Source organism: Hemitrygon akajei, unplaced genomic scaffold (assembly GCF_048418815.1).
Source record: "Hemitrygon akajei unplaced genomic scaffold, sHemAka1.3 Scf000063, whole genome shotgun sequence".
Classification (NCBI taxonomy): domain Eukaryota; kingdom Metazoa; phylum Chordata; class Chondrichthyes; order Myliobatiformes; family Dasyatidae; genus Hemitrygon; species Hemitrygon akajei.
In genome coordinates, this window is record NW_027331949.1 from 4,540,731 (window position 1) to 4,566,049 (window position 25,319).

Here is a 25,319-nt window from a genome sequence, read left to right on the forward strand (position 1 = left end):
GAGGGAAGAATTAAAAAATGCAGCTGGTATAATATGGGGTGTGTAGGTCCGGCAGTGTGTGAGAGGTGAGGAGCAGAGTCACCAGTTCAGGTGGGAGACCCTCCACACGTCATGTGATCGAGTTTCTCGCTCCCATTTCAAACGCAGATAAACAGCACCTGCGGTTTCCGCTTTCGAGGCCCCGCTCCCGCTCTCACGGTCTTCAGATGGGCGGTGGTTTTCGTTCTGTTCTCTGTTGAAGCAGATCGTCGGCTGGGAGCCGGTGGACCGATCGCTTTCTGCGGGACAGATTGATCAAGTTCTCATCGGTCAGTATTGAGGCCGGTCACTAGGGGTGAACGCGACCAACAATTTCCCACCGGTGAGGACTGAAGCCGATCCCGGGGGTGGTTGTTGGGAACCTGATGTTGGGCAGAGAGTCCTGACAACTTCCTCGAACTGGCGGCCTCGTCCCGCTTCCTGGACACAACCTGTCGTGGTCCGTCCGGGTTATGGGACCTTCACACCGAACTGCCTGAGATGAGCCGCTGCTCAGCCCCTGGTGTTCTGATCCCAGGAGCGGGGTGAGGTGGTGATGCCGAGACGGAACCCATCCATTAAGATGTACCTGGGGTACTTTACCCCCATCACCTGGCCCGGTATCGGATCCAAACTACAGCTAGTTCGACGCCTGGGGTCGATAATTGTTTTACATATTTCCAGCACACTGGAAGCGGCCATTCGGCCTGTTGTGTTCTTGCAGACAGAGGGTTAAACAGAGTAATCGCACCCTCGGGAGACTCCTCCACGTGTATGAGTAGTTTCATCTTTCCCCCGTTTAGACAGGACAGTGAGATCCAGATCTCTCACGTCCACTCGGGGGACAGGGAAGTTTATTTCCAGCATGTGACTTGACATGCAGCCAATGTTTCCCGATATGTGGCCCTATTAATGGGAGAATGCAGTATCTTTCATGTATCTGGGATTCTCGGCGATGTGTACACTCCCTCCAGAATTTCCAAAGGAGCAACTCAGACCGTCTAATATTTCCTCACGGTTAAAATGGAGAATCTCTATTTTTTCATGTACCAATGTGCAGTGAAATGTTGTCTTTGGTGTCATCCACACAGAACAATACATTACAACAATACATTGAGGTGGTATAAGGTAAAAGAAACCCAGAATGTATCAACTCATTATGGTTACCGAGAAACTGCAGTGCAGGTAGATATGTGATGCAAGTTCACATCTTGTTAGACTGTGAGGCCAGTGGTCCATCTCATCACACTGGGGCACATTTAATTTGCTTCTAACAGCAAAATAGAAACTGTCCTTGAGCCTGGTGGCATGTTTCTGTTTTATTTGATCTTCGACCCGTGAGGAGGGTGAGAACTGAGAATGTCCAAGGCTGTGGGGATCTTTCATTATGTTGGCTGCTTTACGAGTCAGCGGGAAGTGTAGACAGAGTCCATGCAGAGGAAGTTAGTTTCTATGATGTACTCAGGTATGTTCACAGTTCTCTGCTATTTCATTCAGTTAAAGGAAGAGCAGTAACCGTATGAAGATATGAAGTATCGGGATAGGATACTTTCTGCGGTGCATTGATAAAGCGTGTGGAGTAGAAAAGGGCATTTTCTAGAGTTCTTATTCCTTCTACTGTCTTTGTGATATTGTAATATGTTATCTACTAGTGCGTACTATTATTTCAGTATCTCTGTATTACTGGAGGACCATCAGAGTTTGCCCTCACAGCATCCCTTGCCCATCTTGTTCATCCTCATCCCAGTCTGCATCCCACCAGCTCAATGATATATATCAACCATCTTGTTCAACTTCTGCCCAGCCTGTATCCCATTGATGCAATGATATATTTCATCAATTTCTCTTTCAAACTTTGTCTTCATTGTGAAGTGTCGTTTTGCATCTTTTCCAGATTTTTTTTTTTTGATAGCTGGGACTGCCAAAGGTTTAACTGAACACAGCACGTGGCAGGGTAAAGGCAGTCATTTCAATTTTAGTTTCACCGTCACAAAATGGCTGCAGGTTAATCTTTGTCACAATGAAATTTATAGCATATGAAGCTGAGTTTGTTATTTCCTTTCTCGGTTATTTTCGGTGAGCCACTTCCTCTGTCTCCAGGGTAACAACCCGCCAGAGCAGCAGCAAGTGTTGCAATTCTTTACCGCTCTGTGGTCACCACCTCGCAGCGTAGAGACAGTGGCCTCGGGAACAAATGTAACAGAAGGACAGTGGGAGGAAAGGATGCTGTGAGTATTGACTGTATGGACCAGGATCAGAATGAACTCAGAACTAACAAATTGGTTGGGGTGGGGTGGCATTTACTGTCTAGGGTGGCAATCAGTAACTATCTGTGCATTACTGTAGCAGGAAGTTTAAAGACAGGAGGTGAACATACTGGAACCGCTCAGCAGATCGGCAGCATCTCGGACAGTCTCAGCTCTGGAACTGGGTCTTCCACCATCTGTCCTTTCAGAGATGTCGTCTATTGTACTGATTTCCCAGTGTTTTCTACTTTATAATTTTTCACTTTGTTCCTGCTACACTGCGGAATACATAACAGGCAGCTGTGCTGGGCAAGATCCCACACAGCAAGAAGATTGTGATCAAATGTTCTCGGTTTAACTGCTGGATACGGACTGAAGTGTATCCGCATCCTCTATACAGACCGGGGACCAGCCTGAGCACCGGCCCCGGCAGAGGGTCATTAGGTTCCAATTCCACCTTAATTTTGAATCGGAAATGGCAGGAACACCTGCCGGCAAATCGCCGGCACCAAAGCCTCTTTGTATGGGTGAGAATATTGGGCCGGTGACTCTGAGGATATGGAACTGGCAGTATACGGGCTTCCGTCCAGGTTGGTAATTCGACAGCTGGGATCGAAATTTTCTCAGTCTGTAGTGAAGCTGAAATCCCGGGCGGTTGGGCATTGGTTATGGGGAAATTAGCGTCTAAACTGCCCAATAGGACATCATATCTGTCAGGTATTTTCGAGATTATTTACGAGTTAACTAGGGAGCTGGGTGAAGTTGGGCAGTGATGTTGTTCATCTGAACTTTGGTAAAGTCTGTAACAAGATCCCGCATGGCAGCTGATCGGGAAGGTTCGGTCACGTGGGTTTCACGGGGAGCTGGCGAGGTGGATTCACACCGGGCTCGAGAACAAGAAGCAGAGACGCAGAGGGAGATGATTAAAGATGGTTTTAGCGAATGTAGCCATGTGACGAGTGGGATGTGAGTGGCAATGTTGAGCCCTCTGTAATTCACTATTCATGTCATTGATTTATATATGAATGTACTGGCACGATTTAGCAAGTTTGAATTGAACTGATTTCTTACATCCTTCAGATATATGAGTAAAAGTCTTTAGGTTACGTTTCGGTCTAAATGTGCAATGTGCAATCAAAGTAATTTATAATAATTTAAAAAAGTGACGTTAGCCACAGGAGAGTCCGGACATATGGAGACTGATATTGATTGTCCATAAAGTGACGTTAGGACATTTTATGTCCAGGAGTGTCTGGACATCTGGAGACTGACATTGATTCTATGTCCATAAAGTGACTTTAGGCACGGAATTGTGTGGACATATGGACTCTGACATTGATTGGCTGTCCATAAAGTTACTTAAGGCACAGGAGTGTCAAAAACTGTCAGGAAATGTTAAACTAGTAGTGGGTGTGGTGTGGAGGGTGGGTTAGTGAGTAGAGGTGTTAATCAGGCTTACTGCCCGAGGATAATAATCGTTCTGAGCCTGATTGTCCTGGCGTGGATGTTACAGATCCACAATTCCTTTAAGGTAACACCAGAGTCGTAAAGAGGGTTTTTGGCATATCGACCTTTATAACGCAGGCTATTAGCAGAGGGCTAGGGATATTAATGCTAAAGTTGTAAATGACACTGTGATTCCAAAATATGCAGAAATGTGTGCAGTTCTAGTCAACCACTTGGAGAAATGATATCCATAAGGTTGAAAGAGTGCGGGGAAAATTAAACGGACGTTGCTGGTATTTCAGGAAATAATTATGGTGATAGATTGAACAGGTTAGAACTTGATTACCTGGAATAAAGGGCAATGAGGGGCTTTCCTAGCAGGTTTCCAGATTTTCTATGCCATTTTCCCCTACAATTAAAAATGTCCATGGACCCCAGGCTGGGATCCCCTACTAGGGATCTAGAAATCTATGATGGTATAAATAGGGTGAATGCAGGTAGGCATTTTCCCCTCGGGTCGGGTAATATCATGGATTATGGCAAAAAGTCACACATTTAAGCGGAATCTGAGGGTGGAATATTTCAGTCAGCGGGTGGAGCGAATGCGGAACCAGCTCCTAGCAGAAGTATGAGATGAAGGTTCAATTATGTATTTGAGAGATGTTTGGTTGGGTATATGGATGAGGGAGGTAGAGAGGAAAATGGTCTGGGTGCAGGGGCGATGGGACTGCACCGGATATGGCACGAACTGAATGGGCTATCAGCACTGTGTCTGTGCTCAAAGGGCTCTGTGAATCTACATTGAAACTTCTACTCATAATCGGCACTTATTGCAGACGGGTCGTATCCAACAATGTGTTTTTATTTTGGACCAGCGTCTGCACTGCTAAGAGCTGTGTAGAACTGGAACTACCATGAGATTTAGTGAGTGCACCTCAACAGGGTAAAAACAACCACTGGAAATATAGTATCACCATTACAAAATGGCTGAATGCTTAGTTCATCTTTGTCACAATGAAACAGGGAACCTGTGACATTGAGTTTGTTATTTCCTTACTCGTTTATCACTGCAAACCACTTCCTCCGTCACCAGGGCAACAGCTCACTAGAGCTGCAGAGAGTGTTGAACATGTTTATCGCTCTCTGGTTGCTGACTCTCAGCGGAGAGAGCGTGGCCTCAGATACTTTGAGCATTTACTGTCCGGGATGGAATGAAGAAGACTGTAGGGATTGTATTTATGCAATATTGTTCAGGGTGTCAAACATCTTGCAGTCAGTCAATCGTTTCTGCATCAAAAGAACAAAAAGAAATTCTACCGTACTGAGTTTCCAGGGCTATATTTTCAATTTTATATTTAAAACATTTTGTTCCTGTTACACGACGGGGAAAGTGGCTGCTAATTGACCTGGGCTACACCGCACTCAACAATAAAATAATGAACAACTGTGCTCAATGTAAATGTGGAGACAAGGTGAAATGTATCAGCGCCTTCTTTGTGACCCAATGCCCAAGTTTCCCGGTCTGATCCCCTTCCAGACAAAGGATCATCAGGCTCCAGTTCTGTCTAGGAGTGTACGTTTTTGAACTGGGATTAGCTGAGACACTGACGCATATTACCGGCAGCAAAGAGCCCTGGGAGAGTTGGTATTTGAGATGCAATCTAGGGATGGGGGCTCCAGGAATATGGAATTATCAGTGTTTGGGCTTCGATCTTTGTTGGTGCTTTTACAGATGTGGCTGGATGTTCCTTCTTCCGCAATGAAGCAGACGTCTCCGGTGACTGGATATTGGTAGCGCGAATCTCTCAGTGTGGGATGTAGGAACACCCAGTGTGAGATGTGGAAAAAATGTGCGAGGCTCTCGGTGTGGGCTGTGACCCTCTGAGGTTGGATCCTGGGATACCCACACATGTTTTGACCCAGATAGAATGAATCAGAGGGTCAAGGTTTCCGGGTTTCTGAGATGTTGAGCGAGTATTTCTGTGCTCAGGTGTCTGCTTCTTAAGTTCCTTTGGAAGCAAAGCAGAGAATGAATTCCCATTCCATCCCTCACAGGGAGAGGCTGTGATTAAATACGCTATTTTATGTTTGCACCAGTAGAAATAGACCGGGATTTCAGAATTCAATTCACATTTGGAGATTCCCCCTCACTCTCACCTGTCTAGCTGCCAGTGGGAGTTAAACAGAAATTCAAGATGCTGAAGATAGAACAGAACATAGAACTGTGCATCACAGGAACAGGCCATTCATTCGGCCACAATGGTGTGCCAAAACCAGCTGAAAAGTAAATCAAACACCATCTCCCCAAAAACTAACGGTTCCTACCTACACAAAGTCCATATCTTCTCAATCTTCCTCCCACACCTCTGCCTATCTAAGTGTCTCTTAAAAGCCTCCAATGTATTGGGTTCCAACCGTAACAGACAGCGCAATCCAGGCATCCACATCTCTCTGAGAAAAACAACTTGCCCTCACATGTGCTTTGCATCTACTCCCTCACTCCTTCATTGCATGACCTCTGGTAGTAGACATTTCTAAACAGCGAAAAGATACTCGCTGTCTACTCTATCTATGTCTTTCATAATCTTTTAAACCTCTATCAGATCTTCCATAAATCCCCACCATTCTGTTACACTGAACAACCCAAGATTTTCCACTAAAAACTGGATGATATTTGAATCAATTCTAACGAAAGGTCAGGAAACCGAATCGCTAACATTTTCCCTCTCCTCACAGCTGTTCCTTACCTGCAGAGCGTTTCTAGTGATTCCAGTTTCTCTTTATTACATTCACCCTGGAACATTTCAAATCTCCTGCGAATGGACCAGTGCACCAGTGCTCGCTTTCTGAGAGTTGATGGAAAAGTAAATAATCCAAACCTTTTCCCAGTACATTAAACTGGTAACAATTGTCCTGTTCTTCCCGGAAATGTATTCAATATAGTTATTTCCAACAAGGTTCAAAGAATAATCTGAGGAATGATAAGCATTATGCATGTGGAGCATTTGATGTCCCTGGGCCTGTGATCAGTGGAGATCAGAGGGATGGTGATGGAGTTTGGGGGAGGGGGGAAGTTGGGGCAGTAGTGATTATTTACACCAACTGAACAACAACAAGTCTGGATGCAGTGGGAATGGAGAGAATGTATTGATTAGACGGAGAGTCTGGGATATGAGAGAGCAGCCTCAGAATAAAGAAGCTGAGATGAGTGCAATTAGTTTAGCCAAATGTTGGTTGATCTGTGCAACCTGATGCCACAGAGGGTGGTGGAAGCTTTCGTTGGGTATATTCATGTTCTGTATTGCTGAATAGATCGAGTGGTAAAGCAGGGGAGCAAAAATACAGTGTTAGAAAACGAATCCTCCGTGATTGATTATGGGGTAAACCAGAATGACCGATTCACCTAATTCTACTCCAATATATTATGAATTGTAACTTATACCATGACAGAACGATGACTTATTTGTATCCTATCACAAAAACAGAGAACATCTGCACTTTCTGGAAATCCAGGCAACGCACACAAAACGCTGGAGGAACTCATCAGGCCAGGCAGCGTCTATAGAAGAGAGTACAGTCGACGTACTAATGCTACCTGGCCTGATGAGTTCCTCCAATATTTTCTGTGTGCTCCTTTGTATCCCATGTCAGGTTTTATAAAGTATGAGTAACAGTTACAGATTGTTTTTTCACTCGGATAAATATATATGCGTTCAAGAATTAATGTTCAATGAGACTAATGCTTTGTTCACCTTTGTGTTAGTAACATTCTTCATTATCTCTCTGGTTAGTTAGATCTGGGCTGAGAGATTTGTTGGAAGAAAGGCCACGACTGGAAGAAAAGCATAACTGAAGACGAAGGAACAACAACAAGTGAACCAAATCGAGGTGTGAGAGAACTAACTGGAGAGATCCCTGAATTTCCATTGATTCACTCAGGAGAAAGTTTGGTGAGTCTCATTTACTCATTAAAGTCTAGTCCTTTAGACATTACATTTCTGTACCAAGGAAGGTAGGAAATAGCTGGAGTGAGACTGAATAAGCCTAGAAATACCATTTATGCCTCTATCAGACCCAGATGAAATCATTCGAGTTCTACTACTGTGTTGTCAGCATCAGTTCTGTGAAGCTACGCATATTCCCTCATATTGTCAGCTCATTTCAAACATCACTTCTGATGTTTCCTTGCTTGGCTGTGCTAGGTCACAATTATCTCGAAATGCGTTGAGAATTTCCTTGCTTTAGAAGACGCCACAGTTGTTTCCTGCTGTAGTGATTGCAGAAATAAGGAATTACCATGAAGTACAACGACATGTCATTGATTACTCTGTCTATTGCAAGCTGTATTGATGTACTTGCCCTCCAGTGTATAGTCGTGCTAGCCTCTGCTAAGAGCAAACCTTCAAGAAACCAAGTCTCCCAGCATCACATTTCATTCAGTCCAAATAAGCAAATGCCAAACAATAATTTACATTTACATACCCTTTCGTCGTAAAGTACTTTTCTACTAATAAATTGTCAGAACCTACCCATCTGTGATTAAGCAGAATTAGGTTTTACAATGAAGTTATGTTCCCGTTTGACCCTGTACCAAAGGTATGGGTTATATCTGTACTTGAAATGAACAAATGTTTTTGCAGCCAGGTCCGCTGGAGCTGCCGGGGTCGGTTTAAACTCAGTCGTTGCGGGAGGGGAACCAGAGTGTTTTGGCAAATGATAGAAGAGTTGATATAAAGGTAGATGCGACGTTCAGAGAGACTGTGGAAGGATCGGTTGTAGACAGGGCATCATGTAGTTAGTTGGAAATGTGTTTAATTCAATACAATAAGTATTAAGAATAACAGTAACTCAGAACATCGATGGTACATGTTATCTCCATTGCACAGACCTGAATGTTACAAGGGCAGGGATGGTGTTTGATGCTCCAGGTTTTAGTTGTTTCATAATACATATGGCGGGGTGGTGAAAGGGGGAGAATTGTCTAATTAGGGATGGTATCACAGCTACATAAATAGAGGACATCAATGTAGGTGAAAGCCAGAAACGGAAAGGGGGCTATCATTCTGGGAGTATTCTATAGGCCTTCCCCAAAGTCACTGGGATAATGAGAGCAGATAACTTGTCAGTTTTGGGAAAGGTGCAAAAACAACAAGGTTGTTATGATTGTTGGCCTCAACTTTCCTGATGTTGATCACCTCCATGTTCCAAACTGTGTCGGGGGCGGAATGTGCTGTGTTCCCAGGAAGGACTCCTGACATATTACGTGGATGGGCTAACTGGAGGAGTTGTCATACTGCATCCTGAATGAGGCAATGATGCTGGTCAAATGACAGATATCACTATGGGTGACCTTCTTGAGATAGTGACACAAAACTGCAACTTTCATCATGCTCATGGACAATGATCGTAGGAGACGATACGAGACAGTATTTAATTAGTGGATGGATATTCGGAGCATCTTGGGAGTGCAAATTGGGACAACATTTTCAAAGGGAAATGCACAACGGAACTGTGAAGGTTGTTTCAGGAACACGTGAATGCGGTTCGGGGTAGATTTGTTCCACACACAGTGAATGAATGTTTATATAAACGAACCGTGGTAAGCAGGAGGGAAAAGGAAGCATTATTGAGGTTTAGGAAGCAACATTCAAGCAAGGCTGTACAGCTTATAAGGTAGCCTAGAAGGAGCTTAAGAAGTGACTTAGAGGTCGAAGGGAACTTGAGGAGTCCTTGGGAAGTAGGATGAAGGAAAGCCCAAGGTGTTATACATGTGGGTGAAGAAGAGGAGGGTGAATAGATTGACAGTAAGACTACTCAGGAGCAAAGGTGGAAACGTGCCTGGAGGATGCGGTGATAGGTGAAGTGCTTAATGAATGCTTTGCTTCAGAGTTGCCAATGAGATGGGCAGTTGTTGTGACGATAGCATAGCAGCATGATAATTTTAAGAAATAAATGTTGTTCAATCTACCTGTAAACAACACTTTACTACAGGAAGTGAGGGAGGAGGTTACAGGGCATTGACAATAATCATTGCATCCTCTCTGGCCACAGGGATAGTAACGCATGATTGGAGTCTGTCAAATGTTTATCCGTAATTCTATAAACCCAATGTATTTAATCCTGGGGATTATAGACCAGTGAGTTTTACATCGGGGGTGGGCCAACCATGGAACGGATACTTGGGGACAGCATTTGGAGAAGCATAATCTTATTAAGGGTTGCCATTTTGGCTTTTTGATGGTGAGTGGAGTAAATAGAAGGGGAGGTGTTGGGGATAATTTTCCACACACAGAATATCTACCAACATTTGGATCGGCAGAGAGTGTTCAGGAGACACCATGGCATTGTGCATGGAAAGTTGTGTTCAACAATAGTTTTTAAAGATTTTTGAAGATGATTGTCAATGAAGATGGCGGAGTGGATGATGACCTACAGTAAAGCCTTTGGCATGGTGCCTCATGACAGCTTGGATGGAAGATAAGGTCCCATGCGGTACAGTGAGAGAAAGTTAGACAGATTCAAAAATTGCCCTGAAGGTAGCAAGCAAAGAGTCGTGGTTGAAGATTTCTCCTCAGAATGGAGGTGGGTAACTAGTGGTGTACCGCAAAGCTACAAGTCGGGACATTTGATATTCTTCATTTCAGAGAAATGAGTTGAATGCAAGTGCACACTGCTTGACCAGTAAGTTCGTGGATGACACAAAATTATCAGATGGTGTTCAAGGTGAAGATTATCGTAGCTTATAGGGGATCTAAATGGGCAGTGGAGTGGTAAATAGATTGCAAAACCAACACGAGCAGCAACGGTTTCATGCAGAGACTGGTGATGATGCGAAGGAACCTGCACATGAGGCATAATTCTAGAAGCAGTTGGGATGTAAAGATAGAATGAAGAGGCCAGGAGGGAAATGGGCCCAGCTTAGGAAATTAAGACCATCTCTGTCGGCACTTTGGTCGGCATTGTCTCTTTGGGCTGAAGGATCTGTATCTGTGCTCTGTTGCTCTGTGACTCTATCAGTAGGATACTCCAGGTATCACTGGACAGACATACAGACATGGTGTGGGAGTTGATGTTAACAGTGAATGTTTTGTTCCTAAGCGAACTGCTGCTCTGATACAGAGAATGGCGATACTGTCACATTTGCAAAGTAATCCGCCTCTCTCTGACGCACTGTCTGCTTGTATTGTGTAATTCAGGGCTTTACCGAGATGCAACACTCAGCGTCATAGGAAGTCATTCCTGCCTGTGGCCATCAAACTTTACAACACCTCCCTCGGAGTGTCAGACACCCTGAGCCAATAGGCTGGTGCTGGACTAATTTCCACTGGGCATAATTTACTTATTATTTAATTATTTATGGTTTTTATATTGCTATATTTCTACCTATTCTTGGTTCGTGCGGCTGTAACAAATCCAATTTCCCTCGGCATCAGTAAAGTACGTCTGTCTGTCTACCAGCAGGTGGGGCTGATCTGCACCGCTTCCAAAGTGTAAACAAGACGACGACAATCAACAGTCGTCAGTCAGAATCAAAATGGCTACAGGTATGTTCATTGGGATCTTTACAACTAAACTTCTGCTCTTTTGCTGCACAATAGTTCAGATGAAGAAACTTACACAGGCGCTAACAGGGCAGAGAAAAGTTTTATCAAGCAGTGTCATTGATCCCACTGGTAAAGAGGCATTGTGTAATCAATCAATCCAACAGTTCCAGCAGAGAGATCTGACACCAGTAATGGTCGAATGACTCCGCTCACCAGGCAAAGCTTCACCTGAGTGAAAGGAGCAGGAGACCCTGAATCAGCAGGTTGAGAGTGAAACACAAACAGGAATATGACAGCGGTGTCGTTTGTTATGTAAAAGTCCAGGTTCGGGGATTATTGCACATTGGGGCCTGTTTAGAGGTGAAAGACATCTCCAACTTTTATTTATAAAACTCAGAGACAGTTGATAAGAGTATTTCCGGGATTTCAGAGATTGTGTGATAATACAACATTTCTGGTTATGTCGTGGCAGCTATCAACACCCCCCTCGATGCGCAAAGTAGATGAGGGGAATTTTCCGAGCTCTGTTTCTGTAGCAGAGCCGAGAAGATTGCCAGCCTTGGAAATGGCTGAGGATCAGGAGACATTTCACCTTAGATAAACTTGAGGTCTGCTTCAGTGAATTACTGTCTGGTATGGAGGGGCTACTGCACAGGACCGAAATACGCTGCAGAAAGTTGTAAATCTAGTCAGCTCCATCTTGGGTACTAGCCTACAAATTATCCAGGACATCTTCAGGAAGTGGTGTATGACAAAAGGTCCATTATTAAGGACCTTCAGCACCCAGGGCATGCCCTTTTCTCACTGTTACCATCCGAAAGCAGGTACAGAAGCCTGTAGGCACACACTCAGTGATTCAGGACCAGCTTTTTCCCCTCTGCCATGGACGTTGAATCTTCGGACACTACCTCACCTTTTTTTTCAATATACAGTCCTCTGCTTTTGCACGTATTTAAAAAAAAAAGCTATTCAATATACGTAATTGGTTTACTTGTTTATTATTATTATTTTTCAATAGACAATAGATAGTAGGTGCAGGGTTAGGCCATTCGGCCCTTCTAGCCAGCACCTCTATTCACTGTGATCATGGCTGATCATACACAATCAGTACCCCGTTCCTGCCCTCTCCCCATATCCCTTGACCCCGCTATCTATAAGAGCTCTATCTAACTCTCTCTTGAATGCATCCGGAGACTTGATCTCCACTGCCGTCTGGGGCAGAGCATTCCACATATCCACCACTCTCTGGGTGAAAAAGTTTTTCTGCTTCTCTGTTCTAAATGGTCTAACCCTTATTCTTAAACTGTGGCCTCTAGTTCTGGACTCACCCATCAGCGGAAACTTGCTTCCTGCCTCCAGTGTATCCAATCTCTTAATAATCTGATATGTTTCAATCAGATCCCTCTCATCCTTCTAAATTCCAGTGTATACAAGCCCAGTCGCTCCAATCTTTCAACTGTGACAACATATGACAACATATGACAACATTTTCCCCTGCTAGATTATGTATTGAAATGCTGCTGCTAAGTTAACAAATTTCATGTCACATGCCGGTGATAATCAATTTGATTCTGATTCTGTTTTAATACCCCAATCCATGTTTGATCTGTGGCCAAATGGTGAACTATTTTTTTAATATACCTCTTTTTTTATATACAACCCTTCTGTTTTTGCACGTTCTTTTGAAATATATTCAATATACGTAATTGGTTTACTTGATGATGATGATGATGATGATGATGATGATGATGATGATGATTATTATTATTATTATTTTCATTATTATTCTTTCCCTGCTAGATTATGTATTGCATTGAACTGCTGCTGCTAAGTTAACAAATTTCACGTCACATGCCAGTGATAATAAATCTGATTCTGATTCTGTTTTCCAATCCATGTCTGGTCTGTGGCCAAAAGAAGAGCATGAGTTTCTCAATATTTCCCTCTTGATATGATCTGCTACCTGAATTTAAATTCCCTGTATCTCTTATGGGAGATCCGGTATAACCAATGACCAACTGTCTCTGTCTCCGGTAGGCATTTTGATTTTGCTCAACACTGTGAATAAAGCTGGAACTAAACAGAGATTACATCCTGGAAACGGTTCCTTCGGCCCAACTAATTCATGCTGTTCCAAATGTCTCTGAACTTGCCCGATTTCCCAGTAGCTTTTCCCAAATTTCCCTTGCAGACTTCTTCTATACTTTTTCCTGCCCACACCTCAACCTTGTAACTTTGTTTGTGTTTACGACCTCCTCTGGCTGGTAGTTTATACCCATCACCCGCCACGTGAAAAAAAAATGCCCTTCGGTCCCTTTTCAATTTCTACCCTCGAGTCTCAGACTCTCCTACACTGGGAAAAGCACTATGACCAATTACCCTATCTATAGCCCTGATTATTTAAGTATGTGTGTAAGGTTAATCTTTATGCTTCCATGATTCAGGGCAAACTGTCCCACCTGAACCTTATACGGTAACACAAAAACAATACAGCGCTATCCAGTAACGTACTTGTCAATCTCCTCGACACCTTTTCAAGCTGAATCGCATCCATCCTAAAGATTAGCAACTGCAAATGCATGCAAAGCTCTCTGAGTGAGACTTTAAATTTGGATACTAGAACTGCATGCCACTAACTTATATAGTGGTTACATGACGATAATGATCCAGGAGATGGGATGAGACTCAGTGGAACAGGTATCATAGACTTCAAGGTTATGGTCAGTCTGTAACCCAGGGGACTGGACATTTTTCGTTCAATGCAATCGTTAGTCTGTGACCCAGGGGACAAGACAGTGTGTGACAAAACAAATGGAGAACGGGTGGTCTGAAGGATCGGACCATGAGTAATCCAGTGGCTTGTCTGTGAGTGACACAGGTGACTGGACAGTTTATGATCCAGAGAGATTTATGTTTGTGGAAGATAATCCCAGTGATAATTCCCGGTATCAGGGATACCGTACCATTAATAATCGCTGCTTATCAGTGTGTTCAGCTAATGCGTAGTCGGTAATCAGTATTACTGTGTCGATCCATTTCTTTTTCTGAGAGTGGGTGTGTCCAGACACCGGCTTATCGGGATGGTCACCTAGCAGGAAGTGTGTTTCACAATCATTCACCAGCACAGTCTCACTTCAAATCTGGTCAGCCAGAGTCTCGGCTGCATTGCAGACACCCATTCTGAATCCTTGTTCAGCTCCAGTATAAATCACTCTAAACCAGTTATTCATCATTTACTTCAGGTGGGAAATTAAATCGGATACGGAAGGTACTCAAGAGGTTCTTACCATGCAGCCCGTCGAGGGGAGATGATCGTGACACCGGAAGCAAGGGACCAAAGCTGGGTCGAATTGAGAGCAATGTCCCACTAGAATGTGGTGTGGCAGCAGCGGAAGTGGAGCAAATTCAGCCCAGAGACAGTGACGTCAGAGACACTGGGCAGGACCCTGGAACGGGCACAAGTGAGGCGACTGCCTGTCAGCACGGAAGCTCATTAAACACGGACTTGTCAAGTGCCCAACAGGGAGAGGGTGAGTGAAATTTAAGCATGATAGTGTCACAGAATGTGACAGGGGTGAGGGAGAATGCGATGCCTTGTTGAAGGCTTGTTCAAAGAAGAGGGAGAATGTGTGCGATAGGGTCAAGTGGTTTGGTGAGGCACGCGTTAACCCACTGCAGGAAATGTACTACGTGCTCTGAGGATTTCCTAGATGTGTATTGGAGGAAATGCAGCTGTCCAGATAAGAGAGTATTTCCGGGATATGAATTAAGGGAAACGTATTCGCCAAGATGGAGAGAGCATTTCTTGTACGCGAGCATCATTGACAGCCTCAGCAGCCATCCTCAATTGAAACAACTGAATTGGGTGGGGTGGGGGTGGGTCTGTTTTCTGCTAAATTGGTCCTTCTGGTAAGGCAATGCCTAAAACATTGTTGGGTAGGTTTTAAAGTCTGTGACACGGACGTGACAGTAAAACGAACCCAAGTGCAGGAGTCCGACGCAGAGGTAGGATCAAGAGGCAGAATCTCCGTAGCGAGTGTAGAATCGGGACCAGGCTGTGTCGACCTGGGAGACTGGGTTTACGGAGAGATATGGGGTTGAAGACGTGGAGCAAGGTTCCTCTCTCTCTGAGAGTCCACCAACAATCTGGCAAGGGCTGACCGGAGCTGTCGGTGTCTTATCCTCCGGTGGCTAATGTACACCAGGTGCTGGTGATTGAGAGAAATAGGGAAAGATTGGGAATCAAGTGTGGGAATTAAGGACCAATTAAGGACGACAGGGAAAAGTTGGGGAATGCCAGCCAGAACCATGACAAAGTCAGTGTTGAAAATTAGTACAAAATCCGAGTTTGGTGCTGAACACGGGTAAATATTGAGTTTCGAGACATGATTGGTTTGCTGAGAGGTGTGAGAGCCGTGGGGATGAGGAATATTGCAGTTCATGTCTACATTATCTTATTATATTCACAGAGCTAGAGTTTACAATTTCTGACCTCCTGGCACAGGGGGGTGAATATCAACTCTACCAACTGACAAAGTTCTACTGGCACAGACTCCAACACGCAATTGAAGAAAAAGTTGAAAGACTCGGTTGGATGTTGACAAAGGAGGGACATTTCAGTAGAGAAGAAAATGAGGTAAGCGTATTTTGTGTATTGTCCCCGACTGCTGGTACCGGAGGGAGTGATCAGTATTAATCTCCTGCACGTCCAGGAGTTCGAAATGGCAGTGCAGACTTTGTTCTCTAGTTGTCTCCAGCAGATCTGGTTTCAACTGTTAACGTGGGGAATACTGGGAGCTACAGGTTCAGCGTCACATATCCCTTCACACCTACTGCATTTATCAGTGTGATGTAAGTGCAGTGGTTGCATATCTGGACTGCTGAACATGCAGTCAGTCTAAATTTAATAGAACATAGAAAACATAGAAAACCTACAACACAATACAGGCCCTTGGGCCCACAAAGTTGTGCCGAACATGCCCCTACCTTACAAATTACCGGGCTTACGTTTCGCCCTCTATTTTACTAAGCTCCATGTACCTATCTAACAGTCTCTTAAAAGACCCTATAGAATCCGCCTCCACCATCGTTGCTGGCAGCCCATTCCACGCACTCACCACTCACTGAGTAAAAAATCGACCCCGACATCTCATCTGTACCTTCTCCCCAGCACCTTGAAGTTTTGTTCTCTTGTTGCAACCTTTTCATCCCTGGGAAAAAGCCTCTGACAATCTACACGATCAATGCCTCTCATCATCTTGTAAACCTCTATCAGGCCATCTCTCATGCTCCTTCGCTCCAAGAAGAAACGGCCGATTTCACTCAACCTATTCTCATAGGGCATGCCCCCCAATCCAGGCAACATCCTTTTAAATCTCCTCTGCACACTTTCTATGGCTTCCACATCCTTCCTGTAGTTAGGCAACCAGTAGTGAGCACGGTACTGCAAGTAGGATCTGACCGGGGTCCTATATAGCTACAACATTACCCCTCAGCTCCTAAATACAAAACCACGATTGATGAAGGCCAATACACCTTACGCCTTCTTAACCACAGTGTAAACCTGTGCAGCTGCTTTGAACGTACTATGTACTCGGACCCCAAGATCCCTCAGAACCTCCACACTGCCAAGAGTCTTACCATTAATACTATATTCTGCCATCATATTTGACCTACCAAAATGAACCACGTCACACCTATCTGGTTTGAACTCCATCTGCCACTTCTCAGCCCAGTTTTGCATCGTACCAATGCCCCGCTGTAAAATCTGATAGCCCTCCACACTATCCACAACACTTCTAACCTTTGTGTCATCAGCAAACGTACTAACCCATCCCTCCACTTCCTCATCCAGGTCATTTATTAAACTCACGAAGAGTAAGGGTCCCAGAACAGATTCCTGAGGCAGTGTACTGGCGACCGACAGACAAGAGGCACTCCACATTGCTCTGTGTCCACAGAGCAATGTCCCCTTGGATCCCTCACTTTCTCCATAAGCCTGGCATGGGGTACCACATCAAATGCCTCGCTGAAATCCATATACACTACATCTGCTGCTCTTCCTTCATCAACGTATTTAGTCACATCCTCAAAAAATTCAATCAGGTTCGTAAGGCACGACCTGTCCTTGACAAAGCCATGCTCACAAGTGCTAATCATAATATATCTCTCCAAATGTACATAAATCTGTCTCTCAGGATCTTCTCCATCAACTTATCAACCACTGACGTAAAACTCACTCGTCTATAATTTCCTTTTCTTGAATAAAGGAACTACATCCGCAACCCGCCAATCCCTAGGAGCCTCTCCCGTCCCCACTTATTTTTCTCCCGTGGGCCCGGTGTGACTACCTATCTATAACTCCTTTTTCTCACCTCCTCGTCAGGGACCGAGTTATGGACCTGGAGATGCAGCTCGACACACCGGGTGCAGATATGGCCGTCCGGGAGTCTCGGAGACACCAGGACCTCCCACATTTGACATCAATCACAGAGAACAGGCCTCACACACATACTACTTCTTTTTCCGCAATTAGCACAAGTGGACCTACCTCGGCGCTTTACAGCCTAAGCCCGTTCTAGCCGAAGCCTTAACACTCTACTAACTCTCACTCCACTGCCCGCTGGATATGGCGGTCTTCTTTTTAATCTTTTCTTGCTCTACTTTGATGAGCTCTGGGAATGAACTTAATTCACTTAACAGCTTTGTGATTTTGTACTTACAAACTTTTCTCGTTCTACTGGCCGAAGTCAGGCGCCTGCACAGTCTTGCCTCTCTTTTACTCCGCGACGTAAAACTGCCACGCTCCGAATTGATGGACAAGTAAATTAATCACGTTGCATCCACTGCAGGGTATCGGTAAATCCTTATCCTTACACAATTTTATTTAGAATCTCCTTCAGTTACGTTCCTATGTTAATGACTGAACCCAAGGAAGATGAGGCAGTAGCCGGTGACTGCATCAGTTCAGAAGCTACTGCGACCATGAACAGATATTTCCCTTCACATTCTCCATGTCTGTCTCTCTGCTCCAGAGTTAATTCATTGTATTCCTTTTACAGAAGGTCACTGAAATGACAGAGAAGGGAAACCGGACAGAGAGTTCCAGACTTTTCCTCAGTTTGGTGATGGGCAAAGGCTCCCGGGCCCGGAGGGCGATGTGGGAATCCTTTGTGACATGGAGGACTGAGTTACCGAAGTTGGACAGAATACTGAGGGAAATACAAGAGTTCGGTATGTTAAAAACACACACTGAACACAAAGGCACATTGAAATAAACAGTTTTAATTATTTTAGCAACACACACAAAATGCTGGTGGAACGCAGCAGGCCAGGCAACATCTGTAGGAAGAAGTACATTCGACGTTTCGGGTCGAGACCCTTCGCCAGGACTAACTGAAAGAAGAGATAACAAGAGATGAAAGTGGGAGTTGGAGGGGTAGATCCGAAATGTTAGGAAAGACAGGAGGGGGAAGGATGAAGCCAAGAGGTGAAAAGTTGGTTAGCAAAACGGATACACAACTGGAGAATGGACAGGATCATAGGACGGGAGGCCAAGGGAGAAAGAAAGGGGGAGGGGAGCACCAGAGGGAGATAGAGAAAAGGCAAGGAGTGATTGTGAGAGGGGCAGAGAGAGATAAAGGGGGAGGGGGTGTGGATAATAAATAAATAAATAAATAAATAATGGTGTAAGAAGGGGAGGAGGGGCTTTAACATACGTTAGAGAAGTCAATGTTCATGCCATCAGGTTGGGGGCTACCCAGACAGAATGTAAGGTGTTGTTCCTCCAACCTGAGTATGGCTTCATCTTGACAGTAGACGAGGCCATGGATAGACATATCAGAATGGGAATGGGACGTGGAATTAAAATGTGTGGCCACTGGGAGATCCTGCATTCTCTGGCGGACAGACCGTAGGAGTTCAGCGAAACGGTCTCCCAGTCTGTGTAGGGTCTCACCAATATAAAGAAAGCCACACCGAGAGAACCGGACGCAGTATATCACACCAGCCGACTCACAGGTGAAGTGTCGCCTCACCTGGAAGGATTCTCTGGGGCCCTGAATGGTGCTGAGAGAGGAAGTGTAAGGGCAGGTGTAGCACTTGTTCCGCTTACAAGAATAAGTTCCAGGTGTGAGATCGGTGGGAAGGGATGGGGGGGGGGGTGGGGAATTGCGGTCGAATGGACAAATGGACAAAGGAGTCGCGTAGAGGGCGATCCCTGCTGAAAGCAGAAAGTGGTGGTGGGGGGGGAGGGGAGGGAAAGATGTGCTTTGTAGTGGGATCCCGTAGGATGTGGCGGGAGTTACGGAAAATTATATGTTGGATCCGGATGCTGGTGGGGTGGTACGTGAGGACAAGGGAAGCCCTATCCCGAGCGTGGTGGCGGGAGGATGGGGTGAGAACAGATGTGCGGGAAATGGGAGAGATGCGTTTGAGAGCAGAGTTGATGGTGGAGGAAGGGAAGCCCCTTTCTTTAAAAAAAGGAAGACATCTCCATTGTCCTGGAATGAAAAGCCTCATCCTGAGAGCAGATGCGGCGGAGACGGAGGAATTGTGAGAAGGGGATGGCTTTTTTGAAGAGATCGGGTGGGAAAAGGATTCGTCCAGGTACCTGTGAGAGTCCAGAGAAGGAGACATAAAGGCCAAGAAAGGGGAGGGAGGTGTCGGAAATGGACCAGGTAATTTGACGGCCGAGTGAAAGTTGGAGGCAAAATTAATGAAGTCAAAGAACTCGGCATGCGTGCAGGAGGCAGAGCCAATGCAGTCGTCGATGTAGTGAAGGAAAAGTGGGGGATGCATACCAGTATAGGCTTGGAACATGGACTTTTCCACAAAGCAAACAAACAGGCCGGCATAGCTGGGACCCATGCAGGTGCCCATGGCTGCACCTATGGTTTGGAAAAAGTGGGAGGAGGCAAAGGAGAAATTATTAAGAGTAAGGATTAATTCCGCTAGACGGAGGAGAGTGGTGTTAGAAGGTAACTGGTTAGGTCTGGAATCCAAAAAGAAGCGGAGAGCTTTGAGACATTTTATTTTAGACCTTTATTATTTTAGCTCTGTTTTCATGGATGTTTTTTTTTCCAATTTAAACAGGTCCTGATCGACAGGAGTACATGAACATTGCCCCGGGGTTATCAGAGTTACCCACTGAACTGATAGGTGAGTGATGAAATGCACAGTTCATACCACAACTCAAATAGCAGACTGTCACGGCTATCAAATAGATTCACGGCAGAATCGCTGTATCAAAATTCACCATTAATCATTCTCTGCTCTCTCGAATTCAAGTAACAATTCAGAGAATCTCTCGTTGCAGCCTGACTATTGTAAAATGTATTTTTCTATTAATCCATTTGGTCCTGCAGACGGCTTCATTCTAGGTCCAAATGCTCTGGGAATGCCCAAACACCCCTGGTAGGCTCCTAATACACTGTATCATCCAGTCCAGGCGACTTTTCTATTTTCAGACCTTTCAGATACCGAAGCACCTTCTCCTTTGCGATAGCACTGAAGACTGAATTCTCTTCGGTCATATTCTTTATATTTTGTAAATTTCTAGTGACTCTCTGCGTGAAAAAATCTTTCCCCTGACATCTCCTCTGTATCTACCTCCAAGCACCTTAAAATTATGCCCTTTCGTGCTGGCCTTTTCATCCTTGGGAAAAAAAAGCCTCTGACTATCCACGCAATCATTAACTTGTACACCTCTATCAAGTCACTTCTCATCCTCCGTCGCTCCAAGGGGAAAAGGACGAGTTCACTCAACCTATTCTCATAAGGCATGCTCCCTAATCCAGGAAACATCCTTATAAATCTCTTCTGCACCATTTCTATGGTTTCCACGTCCTTCTCTTAGTGAGGTGAACAGAACTGAGTACAGTACTCCAAGATGGGTCTGACCAGGGTCCTATATAGCTACAACATTACCTCCCAGACATTAAACCCAAACCCACAATTGACGAGGGCCAATGATGAGGACCACAGTGTGAACCTGCGTAACACCTTTGGGTGTCCTATGACTCGGACCCCAAGACCCTCTAATCCTCCACACTCCCAAGAACCTTACCATTAACCCTATATCCTGCCATCATATTTGACCTACCAAAATGAGCACTCTTACACCTATCTGGATTGAACTCCATCTGCCACTTCTCAGCCCAGTTATGCATCGATCAATGTCGCGTTGTAAACTCTAACAGCACTCCACACTATCCACAACACCCACAACCTTTGTGTCATCAGCAAATTTACTAACCCAACCCTCCACTTACTCATCGAAGTCATTTATAAACATCACGAAGAGTTGGGCTCCCAGAACAGATCCCTGAGGCACACCAATGGTCACCGGCCTCCATGCAGAATATGATCCGCCTTCTACCACTCTTTTTCTTCTGTGGGCAAGCCAGTTCTGGATCCACAAAGCATTGTCCCCTTGGATCCCGTGTCTCCTTACTTTCCTGATAAGCCTTGGATGGGATACCTTCTGAAATACCTTGCGAAAATCCATATACACTGCATCTACGGCTCTACCTTCATTAATGTGCTTAGTCACATCCTCAAAATACTCATTCAGACTCGTAACGCACGACCTGCCTTTGACAGAGCCATGCTGACTATTCCTAATCATATTAAGCGTCTCCAAATGTTCATAAATCCTTCCTCTCAGGATCTTCTCCATCATCTTACCAACCACTGAAGTAAGACGCACTGGCCTATGATTTCCAGAGCTATCTCTGTTCCCTTTTTTGAATAAGGGAACAGCATCCACAACCCTCCCGTCCTTCCGAAACTCGCACGTCCTCATTGATGATGCAAGGATCCTTACCTGAGGCTCAGCAATCTCCTCGCTCGCTTCCCATAGTAGACTGGGGTACATCCCGTCCGGTCCCGATTGACTTATCCAACTTGATGCTTTCCAAAAGCTCCAGTGCATCCCCTTTCTGAATACAGTGAAACCCCGTTATAAATGATCGTTTGGGTCCATAAAATGTCATCGGGGTCGTGTTAAATCAGCGTTGTTCTTAATGTAGAAATTAAAACAAAATAAATTTAGTAAAGGTTTTTAATGCACAAAACAGCAAATAAAAATATTGAAGAATATTAGTAATAATCATTTACAGTTTATTTCTTTAATAAGTGATCAAGTGTTCCTTGCTTGCACGTAGCATGTCGCTGGCTGCGAATTTCTCCTGACACTAACTCTTGTGAAATCCTGTGACGGCGTTTAAACCGGTCTAGTCATCTATTGCTAGCTTTGAATTGTGAAGTTTCTCTGTTGATCTGCTTGTCAAACTTCTCGGCTTGAGCTTTGAGAATAGGACCGGAATTTAGAAGGCCTTCTGAGCGGGCCTGAACGAACCACTCGTACAAGGAGTCATCGAGGCTGAAATCTTTGGTTGTCTTCGGGCGTTTGGCTTTTATTCTTGTTTCTTCTTCAACTTTGCAAAGCGACGCGCGTAACTTTTCTTTGTGAAATTTCCAACCGCGAAGTGTTGATTCCGGTAACCCGAGGTGAAACTTGAGTTTGACTTTTAGTCTTAATTGCGTCAAGTGCGTGAAGCGTATCTTTCACAGAAAATGATCTTCTTGTTCTAGCAGTTTGCTCCATTTTGAGCAAAAAAAGGTCCAATGACTCACACAAAATGCTGTTGGAAAGCAGCAGGCTAGGCAGCATCTGGTCGGGACTCTTCGTCAGGACTAACCGAGAAAAGAGACAGCAAGAGATTTGAAAGTGGGAGGGGTAGGGAGACACCCGAAATGATAGGAGAAGACAGGATGTGGAGGGATGAAGCCAAGAGCTTGGAAGTTGATTGGCAAAAGGGATACAAGGCTGGACAAGAGGGAGTATGGATTGACATGGATGGAAATAGAGTCAGATCCGTTGTATCCGAATTCGCGTTGTCGAGGTACTTAAAATGGTGGTTTCACTGTATTTATATTCTCAAGCTTTTCAGTGCCCTGGAAGTTATCCCTACAATCGTCAAGATCCTCTTCCGTAGTGAATACTGAAGCACAGTATTCATTAAATACCTCCGCTATTTCCTCCGGTTCCATACGTACTTTTCCATTGTCACACTTGATTGGTCCTATTCTCTCACATCTTATCCTCTTGCTTTCACATATTTGTTGAATGCCTTGGGATTTTCCTTAATCCTTTCCGCCAGGGCATTCTCATGGCCCATTCTGGCTCTCCTAATTTCATTCTTAAGCTCTTTCCTGCAAGCCTTATCATCTTCTAGATTCACATTATTACCTGTTTTTTTAACCTTTCGTGAGCTCTTCCTTTCTTCTTGAATAGCTTTACAACAGCTTTTGTACACCACGGATCTTGTACCCTATCATCATTTTCATTTCTCATTGGAACGTACTGTATCTACTCAGAAACCCCACGCAAATATCCACTGAACATTTGCCCCACTTCTTCCGTACGTTTCCCTGAGAACATCCCTTTCCAATTTATGTTTCCAAGTTCCTGCCTGAAAGCCCCGTATTTCCTCTTACCCTGATTAAACGTTTCCCTAACTTGTCCATTCCTATCCCTCTCCAATGCTATGGTGAAGAAGATAGATTTGTGATCACTGAGAGACCTGTCACCTGACTAGGTTCATTTCCCAATAAAGTACAGCCTCTTCTCCTGTAGGCTTAGCTGCATATCGTGTCAAGTAACCTTCCTGAACACACCTAACAAACTCTACCCCATCTAAACCTCTCACTCTCGGGAGATGGCAATCAGTATTTGGGAAATGAAAACCTCCTACCACAACAACCCTGTTGTACTATTGGGTGATCTCCAAATGCACCCAGTAGAATTATTGACCCCTTCCTATCCTTAACTTCCACCCACAGAGACTCCGTAGACAACCCCTCCATGTCATCTTCCTTTTCTGCAGCCGTGACACTATCTCTGATCAACAGCGCCACGCCCCCACCTCTTTTGCCTCCCTCCCTATCCTTATTGAAACATATAAAATCTGGCACTTGAAGTAGCCATTCAATTCTCTGTAATGGCCACCACATAGCTCCAAGTGCTGATCTATGCTGTAAGTTTGTCCGCTTTATTCATGATACTCCTCGCATTAAAATAGACACATCTTAAACCATCGGACTGAGCGCGTCCATTCTCTATCATCTGCCTGTCCTCCCTTTCACAGTGTCTCCAAGCTTTCTCTGTTTGTGAACCAACCTCCCTTTCCTCTGTATATTCTGTTCGGTTCCCACCAACCCCACCACCCCGCAACATTCACAAAAATATTGCTTAAACTACAGCTGAAGAAAGAACCCACACTTTACATTAAATACAAACCGGCTCCACTTTTAGAGTTAGAGTCCTACAAATTCAACTGTGACTAATCCACTGTTACAGATAGGACAATACATAACAACTCTATGGCTATAATATTACAGAATAAACAAGCAAAAACAACGTCTTAAAATAGATATAGCCATTCTAAACACACATAATTCATAGATATCAATTATTGGAAAACATCAGAAATATGCTGAATTAAAGGAGAATTGAAAGACTGTGGAACACGACCAAGATGTTCATTGTCCCGATAGTAATATCGACAACTTGTCCCATCACAAAAGCAATGCGCATTAGTATTTAACAATTAGTTCCACACATGTATATCTTCCGAAAGCCACAATAGTATACACCACGAAGCCCGCACCTCAGGATTTAACAGTTTGAACTGCGAAAAATAGAAATAATAAGTTATTTATAAAGCACCTCATTTTGACGATGTAGTTCAATCTGAATTTCAATGTTATACAGTGCAGTGCAAATTAGACAATAAAAGACAAAATAATGGCAGTGTTAAGAAAGGTTCAATGAAAAAAAGAGTTTAGCGCTGGTGTTCAAAAGAGACAACCGGAGTCTGCAGCCACTTACACAGTACTTGCGAAAGTCTCAGTCTCCACAGTTATGTACATGGGTCTAAGACCTTTGCACCGTACTGTAGTTCTAAGTGCTGTACTCTATAGTTTAGGACCTAGTTAAAAAAAAAAACCCTAACCTGACAATGATCCTTTTGCCTTGTACCTTGTAGTCTGCTAGCACTGC

At 44.4% G+C, this 25,319-nt stretch overlaps 1 protein-coding gene across 4 annotated transcripts in view; it reads left to right on the forward strand.

The window, feature by feature from the left end:
• Nucleotides 1-2,153: 2,153 nt before the first annotated feature.
• Nucleotides 2,154-25,319, forward strand: part of LOC140721890 (NACHT, LRR and PYD domains-containing protein 3-like) — a 31,757-nt gene continuing 8,591 nt past the window's right edge. The window contains exons 1-7 of one of the 4 annotated variants that reach the window (XM_073036719.1): nucleotides 2,154-2,246; nucleotides 7,502-7,660; nucleotides 11,169-11,254; nucleotides 14,497-14,784; nucleotides 15,724-15,890; nucleotides 18,316-18,487; nucleotides 20,348-20,413. In XM_073036719.1, coding sequence (XP_072892820.1) covers nucleotides 11,245-11,254; nucleotides 14,497-14,784; nucleotides 15,724-15,890; nucleotides 18,316-18,487; nucleotides 20,348-20,413 — 703 coding nt within the window. In that variant the 5' untranslated portion in view covers nucleotides 2,154-2,246; nucleotides 7,502-7,660; nucleotides 11,169-11,244. Of the gene's footprint in view, nucleotides 2,247-2,693; nucleotides 2,855-7,501; nucleotides 7,661-11,168; nucleotides 11,255-14,496; nucleotides 14,785-15,723; nucleotides 15,891-18,315; nucleotides 18,488-20,347; nucleotides 20,414-25,319 lie in introns of those variants that run through there. The other 3 variants (XM_073036721.1, XM_073036723.1, XM_073036722.1) reach the window with 3 other exon arrangements.